Source organism: Ceratotherium simum, chromosome 32 (genome assembly GCF_057802395.1).
Source record: "Ceratotherium simum simum isolate JZ-2026a chromosome 32, ASM5780239v1, whole genome shotgun sequence".
Taxonomy (NCBI): Eukaryota; Metazoa; Chordata; class Mammalia; order Perissodactyla; family Rhinocerotidae; genus Ceratotherium; species Ceratotherium simum.
Window position 1 is genome coordinate 1,639,326 of NC_141931.1, and position 24,570 is coordinate 1,663,895.

Here is a 24,570-nt window from a genome sequence, read left to right on the forward strand (position 1 = left end):
TTTAATAATCCCAATATTGGAAGAATATACTCTGGGTCTCTTTATTACCAATGCTTCTCATTTCAAGTTACCCTTATTTTGCTATGCTGAATTGATAAGGAGATCCTCCTTCATGGGACAACACTCTGAAAAACCTCATAAATAACCTGAAAATATCTTATACTCAGAATTATGTGACATACGTAGAACCATGGAGTGTTCCTGCTCCCTGGCATCCATCCAACTCAATGATTTACGAGGAAGAGTGGCGATGCAGACGGAGGAAGTCCAGCTTCTTGACTTTCTCCGTTCTTTCAGATATGTTTAGTTATAGATAAACAGCATTCTTCTAACATTTAAGAAACGGTCAGTAAAATTCCATTGAGCATCCTAAGTACAATGAATCTGTACCTTCATTCAGCTAACTACTTTTCTAATTTATCATCAAAAGAAAGTGACTTTTAATGGAATATATTACATATTTTGGTTTTAAAGCTCAAGTCTACAAAACTATAACCTTTACCACTCTGACTATGTTAGCAGAATCCTGAAATATAAAATGTTAAGTTGGAAAGGACCTTAAAAGGTAACTGAAATAATTTGTGCTACAATATTTACCTCTACCACGTGTCTTGAATAACTACAGCTAACGGCAACAAATATGAGGCAGACTTCCTCTAAATACTGAGACTTGCCAGTCATGTTTAAAAGTTAACATATTAACTGAAAGTTTCAAAAGAATAATTGATTAAATGTTTTGTTTTTAACTTTCACTCTAATAGACAAGTACTCTTTAAAATATCTGAGAGTTCTGTATACTTTAACATACAGATAACGACCCCATGTTTTAGTTTAAACACGAGTAATTAAGTGGAACTAAGGGCTATCCCTTTTTCAGAAAATCACATGTAAACTACCTAACCAGACTTCACAATGCAGATAAAAATAACACAGCATCAGAATAACACAACACCTATAAATCCATGTAAATGTCTTACAGGAATGTTATAGTAGTGTCTAAAATATACTCTGAATCTTTCCAAATCATCATGTAACATTTTTAACAGTATCTGGGCAAAGGACCAGTTGGGTGATGACCTGATCGTATATACCTGTCAGAACCATTGGAAAGAGTAAAAACAATAACAAATCTTCAGTTCTTTGACCTAAGGTTCTAGAGCCTAACATAGAAAGATGGGTTAACCTTTTTAAAAAGATTCCAACATATTGCATTCTCTGCATTTTAGTTCCCTGACCGGCCACCAGCAGCACACAACTGACAGAAACTGAAGAGTCAGTTACCGAATGTCAATAGTGCTGAGGCTGAGAAACTCGGACGTAACACATTGCATATATCTGGCTCATCGAGAGCATTACATTCTGTACACATTTAAACAAGATTTCACCACGACTCCCCAAAGATTTGCAGGGTCTCAGGAATGAAAGGGTCTGGGAGAGATCTATGTCCCCTTCTTAAAGGGGGGGATGAAAAAGAAGAGATGCTGCTTCCTTGGCTCCTCACTGCTGGACAGGAGTGAACTTCATATTACCATATATTTGAATGTACATTTCCAGTTGATAACTAGTTTCACGTCATAGAAATAGTGCTTTAGAAAGAATAGGAAAAGGCAGTGTAACCACAACTGTGTAAGAAGCACAAGCCTAAGCATACAGCAGGCACTCAATACAACGATGAATGAATGGCCTTCATTTACTCAAGACAGATTTTGTTATGAACAACTTAAGCCACTTGTGAATCTAGAAGAGTTACATGAAGTATGGTTTCAAATTCTAATTACACAACTTAATTTTCAATGCCAATACAATTACCAAGATTTGGACTAGTAAAAAGTCTGAACTGAGAGTAGTTGCTCCCAATGATAAGAACCATGAAATAGGTAGATAACAAGAGCCTTACTTTCTTTTTTCTTTTCATAGTTTCTTTTTTTACTCTTTTTTTTTCAGTGTTTCGTCATAGTTCTAACCAAAACTTCTTAGCTTTTACACTGTGAAAAGCTGATATATCAAGAATGTGTTCCTCTCATCGTTTTATTTTCTGGTCAAGTCATTATATAATTAGGTGTGGACAACAAAAGCTACACACACACAAGCTGGCTCCAGGGGGAAATTGTTCCTACTGATAAGTCTCATACTTTAGCACAGGTTTTATTTTTTAAACCGAAGGCGCTCTTGATTTTGACATTATCAAATGACAGAGGACCTTCCCATTCAAAATGTTACCTCTCACTTGACATAAACAAGATTTCCCAATGCTTCAGGACACTGGAAATAGGCTTTGTGTGTGCACATGTATTCAAAAGATTTGAGCAGGAAACTTTTTAGGTTACCAAATATTCAAGGATAGCATAATATGTGTTTTCAGTAAACACTCATAAAGATAAATCAAATGGTAGGAAAAACTGAGATGAAATTAACTGAATGAGTTCAATCATAACTTTTGTTTTAGCTAATTATTTTTTTAAATAACTTACGGAAGTTTTCTAGCAAACGGAAGTAGAAAGAATTTTGTGTCATCTGTTTTTCCTGCTCACTCATCCCAAACCTTTTTTTTTGTCTTGAGTATTTCAAAACAAATCTCAGATACCATGTCTGGTTAATAATTTTTAAATAAAATGATTGGACCATATCAAGGCCATTAGTAACCAATGAAAATAAAATACCTTTGTATATCCCACTAATTTTACTTTGGGAACTTAGGCTTTATTACTGCTTTCTTGGAATGACACACACAACGGAGGCATAAAAGCTTTTACCTACGGCCACAGTCATTCACAATGAAGACACTGGTCTATGAATATTGACTGGGACTCAAGCAGAAGGAAAAGTGATTTTTTAAATTTTAGACTATATGCACACCAATTTTCCTCTTTTAAGTAATTCTTAATAATATTACAGCTTCATAAAATAATCTAGGTTGAATTAACACTGGACACCTAGATTATATAATCAACGATTCAAGCCGGCTGGTAGTTACCTGCTCACAGTAGTGGGTACAGGTTAGGCTCTCTTGTCCTAGTTGCTCTGGGAGGTACCTAACCTTCTTTCTCCTAAAGTCTCAGGTGAGCTATACCTCATAAATAAGTAGGTCACTCTGTATCCACTGGTTGAATGTTGGACACACTGACCTTAAATTAAGAAAGAGTGGCTAGATAGAGTGTAATTCATTAATTTACTAAGTATTTTTCTACTAAGTTAGTTTTAGTGGTTACACAAATATCTTTATCTACATCTTACATAGTCACGGTATTTAGTTTCAGATCAGTATTAACCCAAGTATTGTTTCCTTATCCCAACTTACCATATACCATGGTAACCAGGATGATATCATGTCAACTAGTCCAGGCAATAAATTCTTAAAAAATTCCTGGTATACAAAGCCGTGTTTAACAAACCTGCTCCTTCCACTATTCGCTGCCATTGAGCACTTCTCTCCTGGAGCTATTAATATCATTGAAGTGAGGAAAATATTATTTATGGGCTAAAAATTTAAGAGTTTTGGTAAAAGAAAATTTTAATTAAAAAAGTAATATTTTAAAGTCTTTTATAATCAATAAAGAAGAAAGAAGAGCAAGATAAATAAGGGTGGAAACTGAAAAACAGAGTTCATGACCAAATGAGGAAGGAGTAGAATTTATTTAAATTAAGATTTCATCTGACCTCTTTTTACTTGATGCTAATATCTATCTCTTTAATCCTAAACCTGTATATTTGAGCCAATTCAAATACATAAACATATAAATGTTTAATTAATTATAATTTAAATCTATCTATATTCCAAATTGCAATAGAGAGACTCATAAATAAAATTTCATTGAATTAACTTTACAAAGAATACAGACCCTATTCCAGTGAATTCTCAGGTTTAAACTCAAAAAGTGAGCACAAAACAGAACCCGTGAGGACCTGGGCCTTAAGAGTCAAGAAGTGCATACAGCAGAAGAAAGACTCAGACAGACTCATGCTGGACCAAGAATAGCAACACTAAGGTTAAAGAGCCAGATTCACATGAAGTAGATCCCTCCTATGTTTGCTTTGAAAGTGACCTTGGGAGGATGTCAGCAAAGTCACTACTGAGAATCATAAATGCAACTGCATGTACTTGAGAACGCGTGAGCCTCTCAGGTGCAAAGGCCTTTACGGAGACATGGAATCGGTGTGTATCCATACGGTCTCCTGAGAATTCTGAATTCTTGAAGCAGTCCACAAAGTTCACACATATCTTTCTTCATGATGGTGGATTTTGGATTGACCCACTTACCTTTAGTGTATAAAAATTCCAGTAAGATGAGTTTATAGAGACTCATTCTAACAAGGTTCCTAGTAAAATAAAGTAGGAGCAAGCAAAGAGACAGGGACATCAAGAAAAAAAAAATAATTGGAAGTCTTAGAGGATGGTCCTTAATTGGTAAGGGAAGAGGTCTGGTATAGTAGAGTAAGGGATAAAAAAAACCTGTCTTTAGAGAAAATTTAGTGAATTAAGAAACTTCAAACATTTAAATGTATTTAGTTGCTTTTTCTATGTGTTTATGAATTCACTCTCATTTAATGCATATCTTAAATGTCTTATGCAGCAAGCAACATTCTTTGCTAATTCTAAGCCTTTCTAAACCGCTATCTTTCAGAAATGTTCTTCTGTGGCAGAACAGCGTTTCTAACCAGAGTGACTTACTTGGCATACAGCACACCTATCACAAAGATCTGTACTTTCAGCAAAGATTGTGCAAGTGTAGCTCACTGTCTTGGTTTTGCAATAATGAATGCCTGCCTATTTTAAGTTATTTTTCCTACTTCCAGGGAGTAGCCTATTCCAACTTTCACTTCTTAGTTTTTGTGATTGAAAAAATAAGTTAAGGGCCAACCCCGTGGCTTAGCTTAAGTGCACGCGCTCCGCTGCTGGCGGCCCGGGTTCGGATCCCGGGCGCGCACCGATGCACCGTTTCTCCGGCCATGCTGAGGCCACGTCCCACGTACAGCAACTAGAAGGATGTGCAACTATGATGTACAACTATCTACTGGGGCTTTGGGGGAAAAATAAATAAATAAATAAAATTAAAAAAAAAAAAAAGAAAAAATAAGTTAAAATATTAAGGCCAACATCTGTCAAATATCTAACTTTCAACTACTAACTGCTTGTATATGGGAAAACCTGATATACTTATTTTTATTTTATTCCTTTGACTTTGACACACAAAGTTCTTTAGTTTAGTTCTTTTCGTTTTTAACTCCAACTAACTCATTATACCAAATTAAAAATAAATAATCTAAAATAATAGTCTTTGAAAATAAGAAACAAAGCAAAGTTTGGGGGAAAATCTTCCATGGATAAAAGTAGAATAAAGAATTTAAAACAACAGTTTTACAATAAAAGGTTGTGAAAGAGCCTCAAAAATAGGTACATGCAGGGGGCTAGCCCCATGGTGTAGCGGTTAAGTGCTCGAGCTCTGCTGCTGGTGGCCCGGGGTTCGGATCCCAGGCGCGCACCGACACATTGTTTGCCAAGCCATGCTGTGGCGGCATCCCATATAAAGTGGAGGAAGATAGCTAACAGATGTTAGCCCAGGGCCAGGCTTCTTCAGCAAAAAGAGGAGGCATGGATGTTAGCTCAGGGCTGATCTTCCTCACAAAAAAACAAAAAAAATAGGTACATGCACATGAATACACAGAAATGTGTCCAGAAATTCTAGTTAAACAAATTCCTCTTAAAGTCCTTAAAACCAAAGGACACCAGTAATTATTTCTATTTCTAGATATTTAGGAACAACATTAAAGCATTAATATCTGTTAAGCTATCCCTAGAAGAAATGCGATTAATGAAAATGGATCTGTGTATGTATAAATAAACATTTACCTTCCACTTAAAGTAAATGTCTTCTAGAAAGTTTAAATGTTAGTATTCACTTCTTGAATGAAAGAATTATTAACAAGTGTCACTAAATGGCTAAGAAATGCATTTTAACAAAGGCAATATGGCTTTTTGTGAACCAATAAATGGCAATTTTTACCTGTAGACAGCACATATAGAACCACCACAACTTTTCATTAAATTAACTGCCAGGATCATACTGGATGGGTCCCAATTCAGAAACCTGTTATAGACACTCCCTGACCTCTAATGTGGCAAACAGATAAGGTCTAACTTCTAAACGTTCGATTTTCTAGTTCTCAACCAGAACTCCTGACTCAACTCCCCTACCTCCATACCCACCATGACATTTAATGCCGAGCCCCCGCTGCATGCCGCTCTAAGAGCACAAGAAACAAAGGCTTCAGTGCTGCCTGGAGGGAAAGGTTGAATGACCTTGAATGAGACGTTGCCACAGCTAGTTTACATTTCTCTGTTTCGTGTCAAAAGTAGCATGTCTTCCCGCCCCCCCCCAACACCACCCCAGCTTTTACCTGTTATCTCCTTTTGTCCTTACAAAAAATCCAGAGTTTGGTAATTTGCTATTATTCATACTTTAAAGACTAAAGACTAAAAACCTGAGAGGGGAAAATAAAGCTTCTCGCTCTAATCCAGTCAGTGAACGGCAGGACCAGGGTGCCTCCCCCACATCATCTCTAGCTTCAATATTCTCTCAACCCGACATGTTGTCATGATTTCAATTTTCAGCTAATGATCTAGGCAAATGAAGCTGCAGCGTCCCCTTCCTACCGCCTTGTCAAGAGATCACATCTTCCATCTACTCCTAAGCAGCATCGGGATGCGCCAGAGAAATGTTTAAGATGACAGCCTCTTAGCTCGTCCCCCAAACTTTAAGATGTCTTAGCATTATTTCAGCATAAATTTCCAACCTTTTCCCTGTCACGACACAAACAACATAATAATATGTGTACAGTCTACTGCTCAAGGCCAGAACTGACCCGCCAGGAGGTTCCAGCAGCTCTAAGCCCTGCCCAGCCACTCTGGGGACTGAGGGCAGGGCACGAGGAGCTCCCATTCCTGTGACCTGTGTGCTGAACTGCAGAGGCTCACTGGCTGGCAGCCTCTGATGTATAGTCTAAAACTCCCACTATATGTTCCCAGTGCGCCAGACAGAAAGGCATGTAAATCAGAGAAGCAATACAAGAGAAATGACAGTGAAAAGCTCAAGGTCTAACTCTTACAGACAGTGGGGAGTTTTCTTTTCCTAACATTGACTTTGGATGTGTCCACACAGTGCCCTGTAGAGGCTGTGGACAAATTATACCCCAGTTCTCTCAGGTATGATGGGAGGAGGTACCTGAAGAGCCGGAGTGACCAAGGAGAACTGGTTTAATACCGCACGTCTAGCGCCACTACAAGAAACACTCTAAAAGAACTCATGACAATATAAGGTCTCTACATATATTAAAGATTATAGCTTGCTTTAACAGCCAGGTCTTACATTGAGACTTGAGACTGTTTCTACGTGTTCCTACTGTCTAAAGGGAAAGGAGAGAATATATGTAAACTCTTACACTGCACTTGGACCAACAGTATTTCATGTCACCTATTCCAGTAGCTTCCAGTAGCTAAGCAGCTTTTTGTAAAACTTTTTTTCTGTCCTGTTTCTGCCTTTTCCTCCTCCCTTCTTCTTTTCTTCCTAATCCTCATTTTTCACTATAGTATTTTTACGTATCAAACATTCTTGATTTGGGAAAAAACTAGTGTTTTAATTGGAGCAAAAAGCAGAGAATTAGCCCATTAAGATGCACAAGACTAAATGTGAACGTATCTGTTTATTTAGAGCTTTTGGTGTTTAAAATTTCAAATAAAACGATCTGTCCAATTGCTGTAGTTTTAAAAAATAAATCATTTTGCCATTCTCCTCTAGGAAAAACTGCAGCACAAATTAACACAGTAGAGAGTAGTATAAACAGAATTACATTTAAAACATAATTTAGAAAACATATGTACTTCTTTTAGATTAGTAAGTATAAAATGTAATTGTTGGTAACAAAAGCCAACAAGAGTGAAATAATTTATATCTTATTACGGTTGCATGCATCAGAAAAACAACAAAAAACATTAAGTTTTAAACTTTTACTAGACATGAATATAAACATATAAATAGGAAAAATCCTCCCTTTATTTTTACCCCCAAATTTTCTTCTATATTCAGTAAAAAATTGTATACTTTTCAAAAGTATATGTGTGTATATACAAATCTCTTTCTTCTTTAACAGGTGTTTTTCATTCTATGATACACAGTTTAGGTATTACGATGCATTTTAAAATGGAACAATTTAATGCCAACCCAAGATGCTTTGATGTAACTAGAGAAGACTTAAAGCTAGCACTGTATCATATCGAATTGCAGCATACATACTGTATTGCCCCGTGCTAGTCTGATATATGCTAGTCGGTACTGCCATGGTAGCGATGTTAGGTGGTGTTCTTTCTTCCTCTGATTTTTCTTCTTCAATCTTGGGAACACCAGGCACATCAGAGGAAAGTTCATTCAGTATTTTTCTAAAATATAATTTAACAATATAAGTAATTAAGATCTATGAATGAGATTTAAAACAGAAAAGCTATAATGGAAGAATCGGTTTGATTCTCCCTTTTTGGAAAAAGTATCATTACAGTAGGAAACTTAATTAACGTACCTATAAGAGGGTCTTCGTGAAAGGATTTCTCTACGTTTATGAGAATCAATTACACCTTCTGATTCTGCAGACTCATCTGTCTCTGCAATCGTTGCTACCTATAATATAAGAGTTTTTGAAATGCATCATAAAATATATGATCTCCTTCATTCAAAAAACGGTGGTTAAGGGTCTCTGTGTGCAGCTCTAAGCCAGGTGCTGGGGGAGCACCCAGCAATACAACACAGTGAACCCGAACTGATGGGGCTCACAACCTGGCTTAGGAAAGGAAGCACAGACACAAACACTCCAGTTGTAGAACAAGTGTGTGTGGAAGGGAATGGTACAGATAACAAATACTACAGAAATGCAAAGGAAAGAATGGTTAGAATGTCAGGTGAGGCTTCACAGGACGAACTAAATAGGACACATAAGAACTAAGATCCTGGCCCTGAAAGTCCTCTCACAAACCCAGCAGGGAGTGAATGAGCAAGTGACAGAGGCAGAAGAAAGTGTCTCCATTTCACCGCCCTCCTCACAATACCACAGCTGACTGGAGTGAGGTCTTCAAATTGGACATTAGATAGGCCCAAAGAAGAAAGAATATTTAAGCAGGTGAGTAAACAAGCCTGGTTAAAGTTAGGATTTATATTACAAGAAGTAGGCTGGGGCTTGATGTTGGTAGGTCTTGAAGGTCAAAATGAGGAATTTCCCCTTAAAAGAAAAATCAGAGTTTTCAGTACGATTTCATTCAAGCAATAATATGATTATTAAAGAAAATCAGAAAATTAAAATAAGAAATCTGTCTACAACATGACTGCTCTCAATACATTCAGCCATTTATCATTCAGGGCCTAGGATAGTTCTGAGTTTACAAAACTCACTTTACGTATTACAATTTAATATTATAATTACATGGGAATTTGATTTGGGCAAAATCAAAGGAGCTTATTAAAATATCAACGATGCAAGCAGGAATATATACTTCCCAAGGCACATGGATGTGCATATACATTCATCTCCATATGACCATGCCTCTCCGGTCACAGACACCCCACACAAAAGCACAGTCACCAATGAAAAGAATTTACTAGAAAAAATGCTGTTGCAAACAGACAATCACATATCATCACCAAATGTCTATCATTTTACACTGGGCTTTCACACATCTCTCAGATAATCATAACGACCCCCTTATGTGAGGTAGGCCATTATTCTACCCATTTGAGAAAGGTGAAAACTGAAGTTCACAGAGAGGGATTACGTGACTTGCCCATTGTTCAACAGGTAGGAATTCTAAGACAAAATTCACTGGCACGAATCTCTATGAAGATAATTAAATCATCCATTTAATAAAATCCGAAAAAGCCTACTGAATATAATACAATACTTTCTTCTAATACCAGCCAAGTTAAAACTAAGTAGAAATATCTGCACCCCAATAAAAGGCATAATACAAAAAAGAGAGTGGAAAGACTTTCTTGTTTTATAATTAGGGTCAGAAAGAGTCAAACTCTTGGAATCAAGGGTCACCACAGAAAAAAAAAGACAACACTGAGAATTATTCTTACACTTTTGAGCAACACAGGAAAAGACACCTGTGCTGCAAAGATAACCCAAGCTTTTAATGCATGTGGATTTATTACTTCAGGTATCATGTTGCAACCTCATCCTCATTCTGCAATAAACTGTCCTCAAATATGTAGGAAAAGGACAAGACTGATTATGTGCATCCACATTTTCCTCATACATCTTTCTGTCATCGATTAGGTTCAAATAATTTCAGCATTTAAAGGATAATAACAAACTGACCTAAAAATGGAAAAGAAATAAATTCAGTAAACAGGAAAAGTATCTTCCTTTAAAAAATATACACTTAATAATTTACATCTATTGATGCAAAAAAAATGTTTTAGCTTCAAGAAATTTTAAGGATTTATGACCAACATTGATAATAATAAATAATAAAACATATCTCTGGATCACAAGCACAACAATCATGTCTACAAACACCAAGGTTTAACCTGAGAGGGGTTTGTGATGTATAAACATAACACCAAAGTGACAATATCACATTATTTTCTATGGATTACATACACTGAATTAAAAACGAACTGAAATTTCTACCTACCTATTAATGTGAGTATTCATGACAAAAGCATCAGTACTATACTCCTTATATTACTGTATTATCAGACATCTTCTCCAAAGAATCCTCAAAATATTTTTAAGCACCATTGGAGAGCTTTGCTAAATAAATCTGACTTTGAGCATAAAGCAACAACCTGAAGAAGAATTACTCATCTGGCAATTACCCATTCTGCAAATGAAGAGCTGACAACACTGCAACTCCTCATTGAATCTATGTCTCTAGCAGGGCACAGAGCACTGCACAGAGACAGGAAATTCCTCCAAATGTCTAAAAAAAGACAAGTATAAAAGCTACACAAAGAAAAAGATGATAAATGAATTAGTAAAAGAAAAAGATAACTCAAGAAAGTGAAAGACAAATCATCCAGGAAGGGCGCTGACCTGAACAGTTTGTATTTGTGGTGACTGAATAACCGATGGCTGTGGTGTCTGAATTACTCCCTGGACACGGACAGTTTGGCCCGAGGGTAACTGTACTAGAGTTACAGCTGGAGAGCCTCTTCCGGTGCCCGCTCCAGCAACAGAAACCTGCAAAAATGATTATCAATGAGGATTAAGGCTGCACCTTTTTTTGGTCTTTTAAAGAAATACCATTCACTATTATGACTGGCCTATTTTTCCTTTCTTTTTCCTGTTTCTAAGAAATGACAAGCAAGCCGGGGTACTTACCATTAGGAGGCGGTTACTGCCCTGGAACAGTCATTCTCTGATGTGACAGACAGTAAAGAACCCATGCTCCTCACTTTCGGTTCCCATGCTTCGGTGGCTAAGAATGTTCCCAGCACAAAGTTCTAAAGCAGTTAAACTACCTCACTACGACCTCACTACTGCTAAGAGTGAAGCCTTAGTTAGGCCAGAGGATAAACTACCCTCTCTAACTTCTTCAGAGAAATTGGAGACAGAACTTAAATATGGTGAATTATCTTTTAATAAATGAGATGTTGAACATCATATTCTAGTACTACTCCAGATGTAAGCGAATGCCTTGTCACTATACTAATGAAAATTGCAGTTATTTTTATGCCCCCATAATTGCAAACAAGGCACAGGCCCAAGAAATTCCAGGACCTTTCATGCCCTTAGTGTCTCTGACCCACAGAAAGCTCCTGCCTTAGTGGCCCTCTCACTTTTCCTCTTTCCTCCCTTGAGCATCCAGAAAGGCTAGAACCATCACTTAGTTTGCACAGAGTAGAGAGCACAGCCACCTCCCAGCTACCCTGAGTGCTGTCGACAGAGCTCCTGACCAGCAAAACACAACAACACCTCCACTCCCCTTGACTCAAAACCTGCCAAGTGTTCTAATCAGCAAACAACTTGGCCCTACAGGCCAGCGTAATCTTAGAAACTTTGCCTCATTGTACTAAGTTTCACTATTCAGTATGACTTACTCAAAACAGTCAAAGACTCTGGAAATGCGATGAGAGACCAGTTCCTATCATGAATGGTCGTAGAACCACAGGATCTAAAGCAAATTTTGAAGGAAGCCTCTGTGTGGGACCTCATTTTAAGGAACACCAATGATTTCCAATCTACTTAAACTTTAAAAGAATTATTAAAAACTGGGTTTACAACAGATAATTTTAAGATTTATTTACAACATAATTCCCTCAGAAAGCAAACTTCTTTGGTAATCCAAAAGTAAAAATTATTTTATCCATGCAAGAAAGCCTATATGGGGAGCATTGTACTAGGTGCACTAGGGTAGAAAGTAGAATTAATAAAACGAACATCTAAGAAACAATAGCACACCAAACACTACAGAACTAACTGCTCCATTGCACAGGCCATGACAGTCACAGGAGCACAGACTTGAGACCAGCATGGGCTGAACAGTAAGCGAAGGCTTTGTGTAGGAGCCCTGCTTGAGCCAGGCCTTGATCTGAGTCTGGATAACAGTTGGACAGAAAAGTGAGAAAATAAGGCAGAGACACTCAACATGTAGCCCAAGGGGCAAATTCAGCCCATCTGCCCCCGGAGTATTACTGTCTACCTTAGACTTTAGGGGAAAGAAAAAGGTTATCCCACAATGGAACCAGTAGATTTAACAACTAGACGTTAAAAAAAAATTGGAAGAATTTATTTTGCAAATGTTCCCAGTGCAAGAGGCAAATCTGTATGAATTATAGAAAGGCGTCCACCTCTGTGTGGACCAATCACCAAAAGGTACTCCTTTGGCCACACAACTACTACTCACACTTTTTAGTCTCAGGACACCTTTACACTCTCAGAAATCAGTAAACATTTAACAGCCAGCTTTCAGGAAGGGAGAACCTTTCCTGATTTCTGTCATGTAAAAACTCCTACTGTGGCAGATTTCAAGCTACCAATGGATGACATGGAACACAAAGCTGGAAAAAGAGGCACACAATCAGCTCTCACAAGCCAGCTCCAGCACACCACTGGCTACGTGTATGGATGTTCACCATACTGGAAATTAAAACCGAGACTTTTAAAAATATTTACTAACTCACTTAAAAATAATTCTATTACATACTAACATAGATAGCATTTCATGCAAAATTGTTACATTTTCTAAAACAAAAAAAAACCTTAGTGACAAGAGTGTCAGTTTTACATTTTCACAAATTCTTTTAATGTCTGGTATAACTGAAAACAGCTAAATTCTCATACCAACTTCGGCACTGAATCTGTTGCAGTATGTTATTTTATGTGAAGAAAATTTGGACCTCCCTCCAATACATGACTGGAAAAGGAGGAGTATTCTAATAGCTTTGCCAGAAAAATGTAGATATTCTTCTTTGATACTACACCAAAACTCAACAAGTGGCTGTTTCTTAAAGGTTAGAATCTGAAACCATATCAGTTACACTAAAATCCATTGATCGATCTTGTACTTTGGATGGATCTTTTACCCATGCATGATTTTGTAACATCATGTGGTAGTTATTTGGAAAATATTGGCTCAATGAGTTAAGCAGACCTCTCAAATGCTGAGACATTCCATGATACACTATCAGAAAATCACTTTCATTAAAATCAACATCAACCTCATCAGAAAACTATAAATATTGGGAAGCTATCAAGCTCAAAACGGCAGATGCAGGTTTTCAAAATTCAAAACTTCTGCTTAAAATCTTGAATTTTACCACGGGCAATAAACACTGTCAACTGTTCTCCTTGAAGTGACAAGCTCACCTCATTTGCTTTTGAGAAAATGTTTTCCAAATACTCAAGTTTGAATAGTCATAGTTTGGCTGTGAGCCATTCTTTTGAGAAAATTGATGTCCTGTGAAAAAAATTCAGCTAGTTCATCTTGCCACTCAAACAATAACTCAAGTGTTTTTCTTCACGAACTCCATCAGTTTTCAGTACACAGCAGAGACGCTTTCAGCGAACATCCCAATTTCATAACAGAATGTTAACACGCACTCAAGGGTCAAGATTTAATACAACTGGTAATAATTACTGCTTCATCAAGGATATTCTTGATGATATTCTTAAGTGAAACTGACTTTTTTAACTGCAAGTGAATGGCAGTGAAGAATATAATGTCTCCTAGTACAGCATAGTGCCACTGACTTGATTTGTGCTAAGGCACCAACAGTTTTACTCCCCATTGTTTTTGCATCATTAGTGCAAATGCCAATACCGAGAAAAAGGAAAATAAATCTTAGCATTATGGTGAAAATAGTTCTGTCCTCCTAAACCTCCTGAAAGTGTCCTCAGAGTCTCCCCCAGGCTACTGTGCACTACACTGAAAACCACTGCTCCATGCTGATGGAGCCCCTAGAGCCTGGCTCACAGCTTACAGAGCAGAGTGCTGAGGCAGGCTGTGATTTCAGCTCCACTAAGGCAGCACAGCCAAAACCACATATGCAGTAACCTATAGAGAGTTCATACGTCAGAGGTTGAGCAAAATTTAATAAATTGTACACAAGAGTACTACAAGTATTCTTGCAGACTGGACCTGTGGATTGAGATGGTAGATGGTGTCCACGTTCACTTTCTGTGGGGAAATACCCTAGCTTCAAAGAAATTAGATATTTTGAAGAACTGAAGAACAACTCAAGAAAGATTTGTAGGGTTTTGATAAGTATAAATCATGCCTTAAGTTGCTTTAATTATCTTCCAAGTATAATTTCCATGATTTTAAATTATTAAATAATCACTTTATCAAAATGGCTTAGTATCAAGAACATCTGCTGTGGAAAGGGAGATGTACCCACTGATACACAGTGTACTCCTAGAATTCTGGAGATAAGTTATATGAATTCTGTAATTACAATGAAACTTCTCTCTGTCCAAACTCTGGGCAGTGCAAAAGCTCATGAGACAACTCTTTTGTTAAACTGCTAAAATAAAGGCTGACAACCAGCACAAGTGACACACCCTAGAGTTAGAATTCAAATGTATCCTTAAAAAAAAAATTCTTAGATCTAGAAAACGGTCAGATATTCTATATTTTCACTGGTTTTGCCAAAACTGATAAGTGACCAGCATTAAGTCTATAACTGTATTGGTAGATTTAATAGGCTTAACTTCACCATATTCATTTAAAAAAAAATTTCATGTGGCTCCCTACCTTTGCCATCTTAGCATTATTATTCTATAATTATACTGATCACATGGGCCACACCTGAATACACAGCACCCTTGAAGTAGGTACACAGATGGCATAGAAGGAACAAAGGCAATGAATGATTCAAGAACACGCACGATGTCCCCAGACCAAAAATGAGTAGACACAGCAGCATCTTTTTGTTTTGTGTAAGGTGGGAGATTCAATGTCAGGCAGGCTAGGTTGAAAGCAATGGTAAGCCAGCCAGGTGGAAATGTTTAATAGGCAAGGAGAATTATGGGAGTGATGCTTGGGTGATAGCCCAGACAGCAAACACAGATCTGAGAAACAGTGACAAAGAGCAATCTACAGAGAGTATTTAATTACTTTATTCATAATGTGCAAATAGAATTCCAAAGAAGCTCTGGGAAAAGAAGGGGGTTAAGTCTTTCTTAAAAGAAACTACTGTTACAGAGAGACAAACGTTAGTTCACTTGATATAAAGTATACATACAGCAGGTGGAAATAGAGAAATCCTTCTTATAAACGTTGAATATTCATTCCACAACTTTTTAATAAGAAAAAATCTGGGGCCGGCCCCGTGGCTTAGCGGTTAAGTGCTCGTGCTCTGCTACTGGCAACCTGGGTTCAGATCCTGGGCGCGCACCAACGCACCGCTTGTCCAGCCATGCTGAGGCGGTGCCCCACATACAGCAACTAGAAGGATGTGCAACTATGACATACAACTATCTAGTGGGGCTTTGGGGAGAAAAGGAAAAAAAGGAGGAGGATTGGCAATAGATGTTAGCTCAGGGCTGATCTTCCTCACAAAAAAAAAAAAAAGGAAAGAAAAAAACCTCACAGAAATGTCATACTTATGAATTAACTCAATTTTTTTATTCACTCAACAAATATTTATTGAGAGCCTGCCACGTGGACCAGTCTAGACAGTGGGGATACAGCAGTGAACAAGAAAAGTCTCTGCTCTCTTTGATTAGGAGACAGAAAATAGATGGAGAAACAAATACATAATTTTGGGTGGTGCTAAATTCTTAACAGAAAAATAAAGCAGGGTACGGGATCAGAGAGTGACAAGGTGGGGGGAGCGTGCAAGGAAGCTATTTAAGATATGCTTGTTGTGGAAACTTCTCAGAGGAGCAACATTTGCACAAAAAGCCTAAATGAAGAGAGCCAGAGGAAGATCTAGAGTATATTCACCACATTCCAGCATTCAAGTGGGCAATTGCTCAAAACATAAATTAAAAACATAAAATGGATGTATTTTATATTTCAAAATTTTTATACCTCTATTTATGAGGCCCTAAAAGTGTACAGAATGAAGTCACAGTAGACATAATTTACCTTGTTTCCCAGGTCTCCTGAAGAGTAATCCTCTTCTACAGGATGCCTGAAACATAGATTATGCTGATGCCACCACATCCACCAAAAATTCCACTACAGACAGCAGTCAGTCTGAAGAAATAAGTGAAGATGATGCAATTGACAGCCTTATGTGGCTTTGCAATTAAAAAAAAGATCCTAATAATGACACTTAAAACTGGGAAAATCTCACAATGTTGCAACAGTGTTTATTAGCACCTAGTAGACTAGCTCCAATCCACAGCCAGCTTCCCTTACGATGGGGTTTATGATGTCACAGTAGAGCTGCAAATGTCACAAAGCTACTGAGTCTGCATCGAGACAGTTAATAAAGGATGAACAAAATGTGAATTCACAATATAGCAGATTGTGCTATCAACTCTGCTGCCTGAGAAATCAAATCTCTGTATTACCTAGTTTAATTTCAAGAACTACAATAAAAATCCACTAACAATCTAAGCAAGAAGTTGGAAAACGATCTTGATTTGTGTTTATTAAGGCAGGATTCTCTAAACGGTCTGTTTCTTCTATGGAAAAAAACCGTTTAAAGAATATTTCAAATAGTTTAAGCTTGAAAATGAAAAATAATATTATAAATGTGAATACTTAAATAAAGATAGAAAATATTTCACTTTATTTTTTTTAAAGTCGTGTTTAATTGTGCTAAATAAAGACAAACACAAAATGAAAAATGTAGAGTTGGTCTCATTTTAGTTCTTTACTGTCTTTCTTTCTTATTGAGCTTTTTGTTTTTTTTAAACAGTGTGGCTAACAAATTGCAAAATCGGTGAAGTTAAATTTTTCTTAATTTTACCAAGAGTATCAATTGAAAATATTTATTGATAACAGAGTTAGCCATGTAAGACTAATATTTTTATATCTACTATGTTATAATTCTAAAGAAAAGTACACGTGGATGTTGTTGCCTCAAATCCTTTTTGTGTGTGTAGATCGTAAACAACTACTACCTGAAATCTATAATTTAAATAAAACAAAAAGGGAGAAGTGGATCACTTTCTGGTATTGTACATACAAATGGCCAAATAGTATGTCTCTTTAAAAAAATTCCCCTCTTGAAAGTATAGTAAATAACAGAATCGAATCATTCTTAATTATACAGTCTATTTTGATAATACTTCCAATAAGCAGTGATGATGAAATTAAAATTAGGGGTTCTTTGTCCTTTGAAAAACAATGCTCTAGCTGATCTTTTTTTTTAACCTTGTTAATCCTTATAGTATCTTGAATTTCCTATTTAGACTAGTTAGAGCATTTTATATTCTAACCAATATGAAATGTGTTTCATTTATCATAATATATTTTAAAAGTACCATGAAAACGAACATGATCTCTATAGAAGTCAAAATTCATTTTAGCTCTAGAACTTCTAAAAATCAATCTTGTATTTGGTTTCGTTAAGACTGAAAGTAAAACTGATCAAAACTTACTAGCCAAATGTATTTCAAAGTAACAAATGCACAAAGAGAAGTAAGTTGGAGTGAGATCCTGAGCCCAAAATGGCCTTTACCCAGCAGATAATCTTATAAGGGCAAATAGTGGATATTAAAACTGCTCTTAACAATAACAACACAGAGCATTTCTAATAATAGATTGGAAATGGACATGCCAAAAGCCAGAAACCACAGAATGAATGCCTAAAACCACTTATTATCCAAAACTTCATGTTAATTTTTATTTCTGACTGACAACAACTCTTTACAGGAACGTCTATGAAGCAAACTGCAATTCACTTGAGTTATTCTCTCTTATTTCTTCTACCAATCACTTGGTATATAAGTCCTAAAGAGCACCGACTTGGCAAAAACAACCTTAAAAAGTAGTAATATTAACAAAATGTGGTATATGCGTACAAAAGAATATTATTCACCCTTAAAAAGGAAGGAAATCCTGTCACATGCTACAGCATGGACGAACCTTAAGAACATTATGCTAAGTGAAATAAGCCAGTGACAAAAAGATGAATATTGATGATTCCACTTATATTAAGTATTTAAAAAGTAGTCAAATTCATAGAAACAGAAAGAAGAATAGTGGTTACCAAGGACTGAGGGAAGGGGAAAAAGAGAGTTGTTGTTTAATGGGTATAGAGTTTTAGATTTGCAAGATGAAAAAGTTCTGGAGATCTGTTTCACAACCATGTGACTATACTTTTAAGATTACTGAACTGTATACTTAAAACAATTTTTCAGGTGGCAAATTTTATATTTTTTACCACAACGAAAGAATAGTAATAACTATGCCCCCAAATTTGGTGGATATGATAATTAACTGGCTTCTCACCAGGAACACACTCAATAAATTAACTTTACCAAAGGCAATAGCACTGACTTCCTCATTGTGTCGTAAGAGATAATTCTAAAGCTCTGGATGCTCTCATCCTTGCGGCCCCAGAATTACAGCTCAACATACAGAATGGCTACTGGTGGCAGGAATTATACAGAAACAATTACTAATGCACCAAAATGGATAAAATTTAAATTTTCTACACTCTTCACAGATCCAGGGTCAGAGCTGAGCTGGGATCTAAATACGAAATTATTTGTCATTGAATAATGAAGGAGTAACAGTATACAGTACATATGTATGTGGACAATAGTTACTGCATAGTCCTATATATATATGTGCATATATATAGTATATATGAACATACACAGTTCTATACAATAACTATATATAGCATTATTTATTATTACTATTGCTAACTATGGATTTTCTGAGGTAATACCCTCTGAAATTGTCTGGTTCATCACTGAGTACCTATGTATTATCTATGAATACTTATGTATTAGGTAATAAAGCGTGGACTGCTTAATAAAATCTAAAGCCAGATTTTGTGGGTTCTAATTTTGGGTTTGCCTTTTACTAGCTGTGTGACCTATGACAAGTTATTCAGCCTCTCTGTGGCTTATTTTCTTCAACTGTAAAGGAGAATGAAAATAGTACTTTCGTCAGAGTTATTGTGAGGACTGAATCAACGTGTGTAAAGCACTTAGAACAGTGCCCGGCACATACAGAGTATTCAATAAATACTCACTTTTGTTATTCTTATTATTATTATATTCCATTTAAAGAAACTGATCAATGGGCTGGCCCCGTGGCTTAGTGGTTAAGTGCGTGTGCTCCGCTGCTGGCGGCCCGGGTTCGGATCCCGGGCGCGCACTGACGCACCGCTTCTCCGGCCATGCTGAGGCCGCGTCCCGCATACATCAACTAGAAGGATGTGCAACTATGACATACGACTATCTACTGGGGCTTTGGGGGAAAAAAATAAATAAAAATTATAAAGAAACTGATCAAGAATGTAGAGCTTAAATAACTTACATGTATTAATTCTTTGATTTTGAAAGGTTAAAATATTTTTAAAAATCTTCAAAATTGAGGTGAGGAAAGGAGAAAGAACCAAGGATTTACATAAAAGTAGAAGTCAAAATCTGAATCAGTGACAAAAACATGGCCACACCAAATTGTATCCTTAACTTTTTTTCACTTTCAGTCCAAAGATCAGAATTCATAAATAGGAAAGTCTAAGAATTTAGCTCCTGAAAAAACATGGTAATGAAATTTGGTCTTACCATAAAATCTAAAATCCAGAAATAAAATATATTTTAGATTTTCAGAGCCAAAATGGCATGAAAGAATTTTTACAATGTTTTAAAGGCTCTAACAGAAATCCAAAGTACAAATTTAGGAGCATAAAGCAAACCATTTTACATAAGTTCATGACATCCTATCAGAACTCCACCTATAATAAACAACCACAAATCAGCTGTTCTTCTCCCTACCCTCTGGAGGCCTACGTAAGCATAGGAAATAGGTTTACGTTACTTTAGCATGGATTCCTAATACAATGTAGTTTTAACCATCATAAGCCACTTCATCTTAAAGCCTAACTGCCACCATTTTAACCAGTTAACCTACTATAATGATAAAAGCAAAACCCTGTGCCAAGCACTGTACTTGTGCTTCACATAAGTCATCTCATTTAACTTAACCTATGAAATTAGTATTTTCAATTTTTTTAGGTAAAGAAACAAAGATCAAAGAATTCAGTCTTAATACTTAAAAATATGTATAAAAATTAAGAAAATAATTTTGTGTCTTTAGTATTAAAACATAGTGCTAAAAATACTTCACACAACTACTTTTAAGTAAACAAACTTCATTTAATTCAAACTGTGTGTACGTGTATAACTTAGGGCTCTTTTTCCTATACCAAGTACAAAGCAGTAAACAAGCCCTTAGAAAATGTAAAACTAGAAAGTTCTAAGGGCCTGGAAGACCAACTTACACTGGCAGTACCTATCACAGTATATTAACATACCTGATATCAAATATATACCCATTAACTTAAAAGGTATTTATTACTTGCCAAAATAGAGGTCTGCTGCAGTAGAGAACATACCTATTTAAAGGCAAGCATTTTTCCTGAACTATTTCTGTTGGCATCATCTTCAGCTGACATTGTCTCTACTTAATACATTCAATACCATAACCAGGTTTTTCTTGCTCATGCCTTTTTGGAGAACCACTAGAATTTTTTGTCTGATAGGGCTCAGAAAACTAACATTTCTGAAGAATACGGTCAAGATGTTGTATTCCCAATTAATCAATGAAGTGAAAATTTCCCAAAGCCTCCATGCTTTCCACATGTAATTGCTTTAACAGTTTGAGGTTTACAAAGGTTGTAGTAACAAAAATTAAAATAAGTAAATAATCTCTGAATCTTATTCAAAGAAAAAACTACAAAAATTAATGTTTCCTTTTTTCAAATTTCAATGTCTAGTCCACTGTTTTTGCTGATGTTATTCTTTTTTTTTATTGTGGTTAAAAATACATAACATAAAATTTACCATCTTAACCATTTTTTTTTGCCAATCTTCCTCAGTTTTTTGCTTACGATTAGCCCTGAGCTAACATCTGTGCCAATCTTCCCCTACTTTATATGTGGGTCGCTGCCACAGAGTGGCTGACGAGTGGTGTAGGTCTGCGCCTGGGATCAGAACCTGTGAACCCGGGCCGCCAAAGAGGAACATGCCAAACTTAACCACTACACCCCAGGACCGGTCCCCCATCTTAACCATTTTTAAGTATACATCTGAGTAGTAAGTATATTCCACACTGTTGTGAAACAGATTTCTAGAACATTTCCATCTTGCAAATCTGAAACTCTATACTCCTTAAACAACTGCTCCCCTCTATCCCCTCTGCCCAGCCTACTCTTTTACTAAAAAAAAAAAAACAACCAGAGAAAAGGATAAAAAGAATAACTGTGTTTATACTTAGTTATTTTCCCATTACCACTAGTGACAAAATACTGGTTACTAAAACTAAGAAGGAGAACTTGAACATCAAACAAAAAGTACCCAAACCTCATAGAAAATCATTACAAATGACAGGAAATCTTTAACAATCTCTCAAACACTAAAACAAATGTGTACACATTTTTTTGTGATTATAAGAAGTATAAAAACAAAATATTTTTCTGAAATTTGACTGTGATTGCCTCACACCTGATGAAATTACCTTCAAAACATCAAATTTTAGGGGCCAGCCCGGTGGCGCAAGTGGTTGGGTGCGTGTGCTCCGCTGTGGCGGCCCGGGGTTCGCCAGTTCAGATCCCGGGCGCACACAGACGCACCGCTTGGCGGGCCATGCTGTGGTGGCATCCCATGTAGGGTAGAGGAGGATGGGCGCCGGTGTTGGCCCAGGGCCAGTCTTCCTCAGGAAAAAAAAGAGGAGGATTGGCAGATGTTGGCGCAGGGCTGATCTCCTCACACACACACACAAAAAAATCAAATTTTATTCAAAGCAAAGTATTATCACCTTCAATACACTGGATGAAAATGTAAAGTGCATTCTAAAGCCAAACACTAACCTTTAAAGAAATCTATTAGCTATTACAGTCACGTGTCGCTTAACAATGATGGGGACACGTTCTGAGAAATGTGTCACCAGGCGATTTCGTCATTGTGCAAACGTCATAGAGCGTATTTACACAAACCTAGATGGTGTAGCCTACTACACACCTAGGCTACACGGTACTAATGTTACGAAACGTCATTAGGCAGTGCATGACTGTAGATACAAAATTATCGAAATATGAGTATGGATGTATAACAAATTCTTGTTCAAATAGAACAAAACGGTAACTAACATTAACAGTTCACAAATTACTTTTACTTATATTCCTCAAACCTTGAATTTCCTTCAAAAATGAGTTACATTTCAAAGCAGTATATTTTCTTGAATTAGTTGACTAAGGAACAAGACATAATGCAGATTTAGCATTTATAGGAAAAAATTCACTATTTTACTTTTTCTTCCAACTTTTGTTCATTTTTAGAGATGATTCTAAATGAATACAAACAGTATGCTCGAAAAAACTAAATTAGGAAGAGATACATAAAAATAAGAAACAATAGAAAGTCAACAGTAAAATGGAAATTTTTATTTCAAAATCTTAAGAGGAACGTTTTTCTCCTTCAGTAAGAGTCCCTCAAGTAACAGGATCAGCGTATTGAAGTTTAAAAATTAACATTCACTTTCAACACTGAGCTTAAACTAGATCTCTTTAGCTGACAGTAAACATATCAAATAAATCTAACATGATGTAGACCATCTTTAATATATAAATACGATGTTGCTGATCCATTATCAATAGCAAATGCTTGAGTTTGTTTTGTTTTGTTTTGTGATAGCCATCCACATCCTTCCTGGTCCTATTTAGGACCAGGAAGATGGATTTATGGCCAAAACAATGAGAAATGCCATTCCGATTTTCCACCAGATTGAAATAGGAAACGTACAGCTCGTGCATTAAAATGTGTCACCTGTTAAATCATTTCTACTTCAACCTCTCACTGTATGCCAGGTCTGCTTTATTCCAAGGTGCTCCTTTACATACCGTTTGCATTTAGAATTGAGAGGATCAGAAAGGAGATTAGCAGAGTATAATCCCTGAACAACACTCCCTAGTGGCTTTCTCTGCTCCCTAGAATCTCCTTGTTTCCAAAAATACACAGGTCCTCAGAAAGGTTAAATTTTACAACACAACTATTTCTCCCAAGGCCCAATGCCAACCCTCATGATCTCCAGTTTCCTTCCAGCTCTATGACCCCTGTGATTCTGCTCCTTCCATCCTTCCTTTCTATCTTTGCTGAAACATTGAGAATTGGTCATTTACAAAGAAGAGTTATTTAGCTTTCAGGCCTATAGGCTTCATCAGCAGCTAAAAGGAACCCAGCCCCCCAAGAAAGCTAGTTTTAAAGCACACCCTTTCCAGTGGCTCCATCTGGATTACCTCGCCCACCCAGGTCTTCAGGGCAGTATTATCAATTCCCAAAAGACTTGGAACAAGGAAAGTTCAGGGTGTTATTACTGTTGCTTTCAGAGTAAATTACATATTTGGGAGATAAATGAGGAAGTGTGAATATGGAGTACGTATCATGCCAAGGAATTATCCTTGATTTTATTAGGTACGATCACGACATTTGGTTATATAAGAAAATGCCCATAATTTTTTAAGAGTCGCATACCCAGAAGCAAGCAGGAGAGAAATGACATGATGTCTGAGATCTACAGAGCTGTTTGAAATATTTCAATGAAAAGGGAAAAAAAAACTAGATAAGGCAAGTGCTACAAAACCTTAATAATTATTAAGTTTATATATATGTGGGAGCATTATTCTACTCTGCTATGTGTTTGAAATCTTTCTTCACAAAAGAAATTCTAGCTTCCATTACCCATGTAAAGATTATATCATTTCCAGAGAATGTAAGTGTGACTATTTTAAAACTACCTGTATATACAGTAATTTTGCTTTTCACCAGTTTGACTTTTGGAAAGGGTTTCCTCTTGGTTTATTTGGTTATTTAAAACAAACTCTCCAAGAATTTTCCCAGGGAAAGGGTAAGATTGAATCTAGTCTTATATATCAATACATACGCTTAAAA

At 36.5% G+C, this 24,570-nt stretch overlaps 1 protein-coding gene across 15 annotated transcripts in view; it reads right to left on the reverse strand.

The window, feature by feature from the left end:
• Positions 1 to 24,570, reverse strand: part of CREM (cAMP responsive element modulator) — a 119,964-nt gene that overhangs the window by 21,137 nt on the left and 74,257 nt on the right. For 9 of the 15 annotated variants that reach the window (XM_004425205.3, XM_004425215.3, XM_087420602.1 and 6 more), the window contains 3 exons: positions 11,080 to 11,226; positions 8,569 to 8,666; positions 8,289 to 8,431 (listed from right to left, as the gene is read on the reverse strand). In XM_004425205.3, coding sequence (XP_004425262.1) covers positions 8,289 to 8,431; positions 8,569 to 8,666; positions 11,080 to 11,226 — 388 coding nt within the window. Of the gene's footprint in view, positions 1 to 8,288; positions 8,432 to 8,568; positions 8,667 to 11,079; positions 11,227 to 16,579; positions 16,691 to 24,570 lie in introns of all 15 variants that reach the window. The other 6 variants (XM_087420607.1, XM_087420608.1, XM_087420611.1 and 3 more) reach the window with 2 other exon arrangements.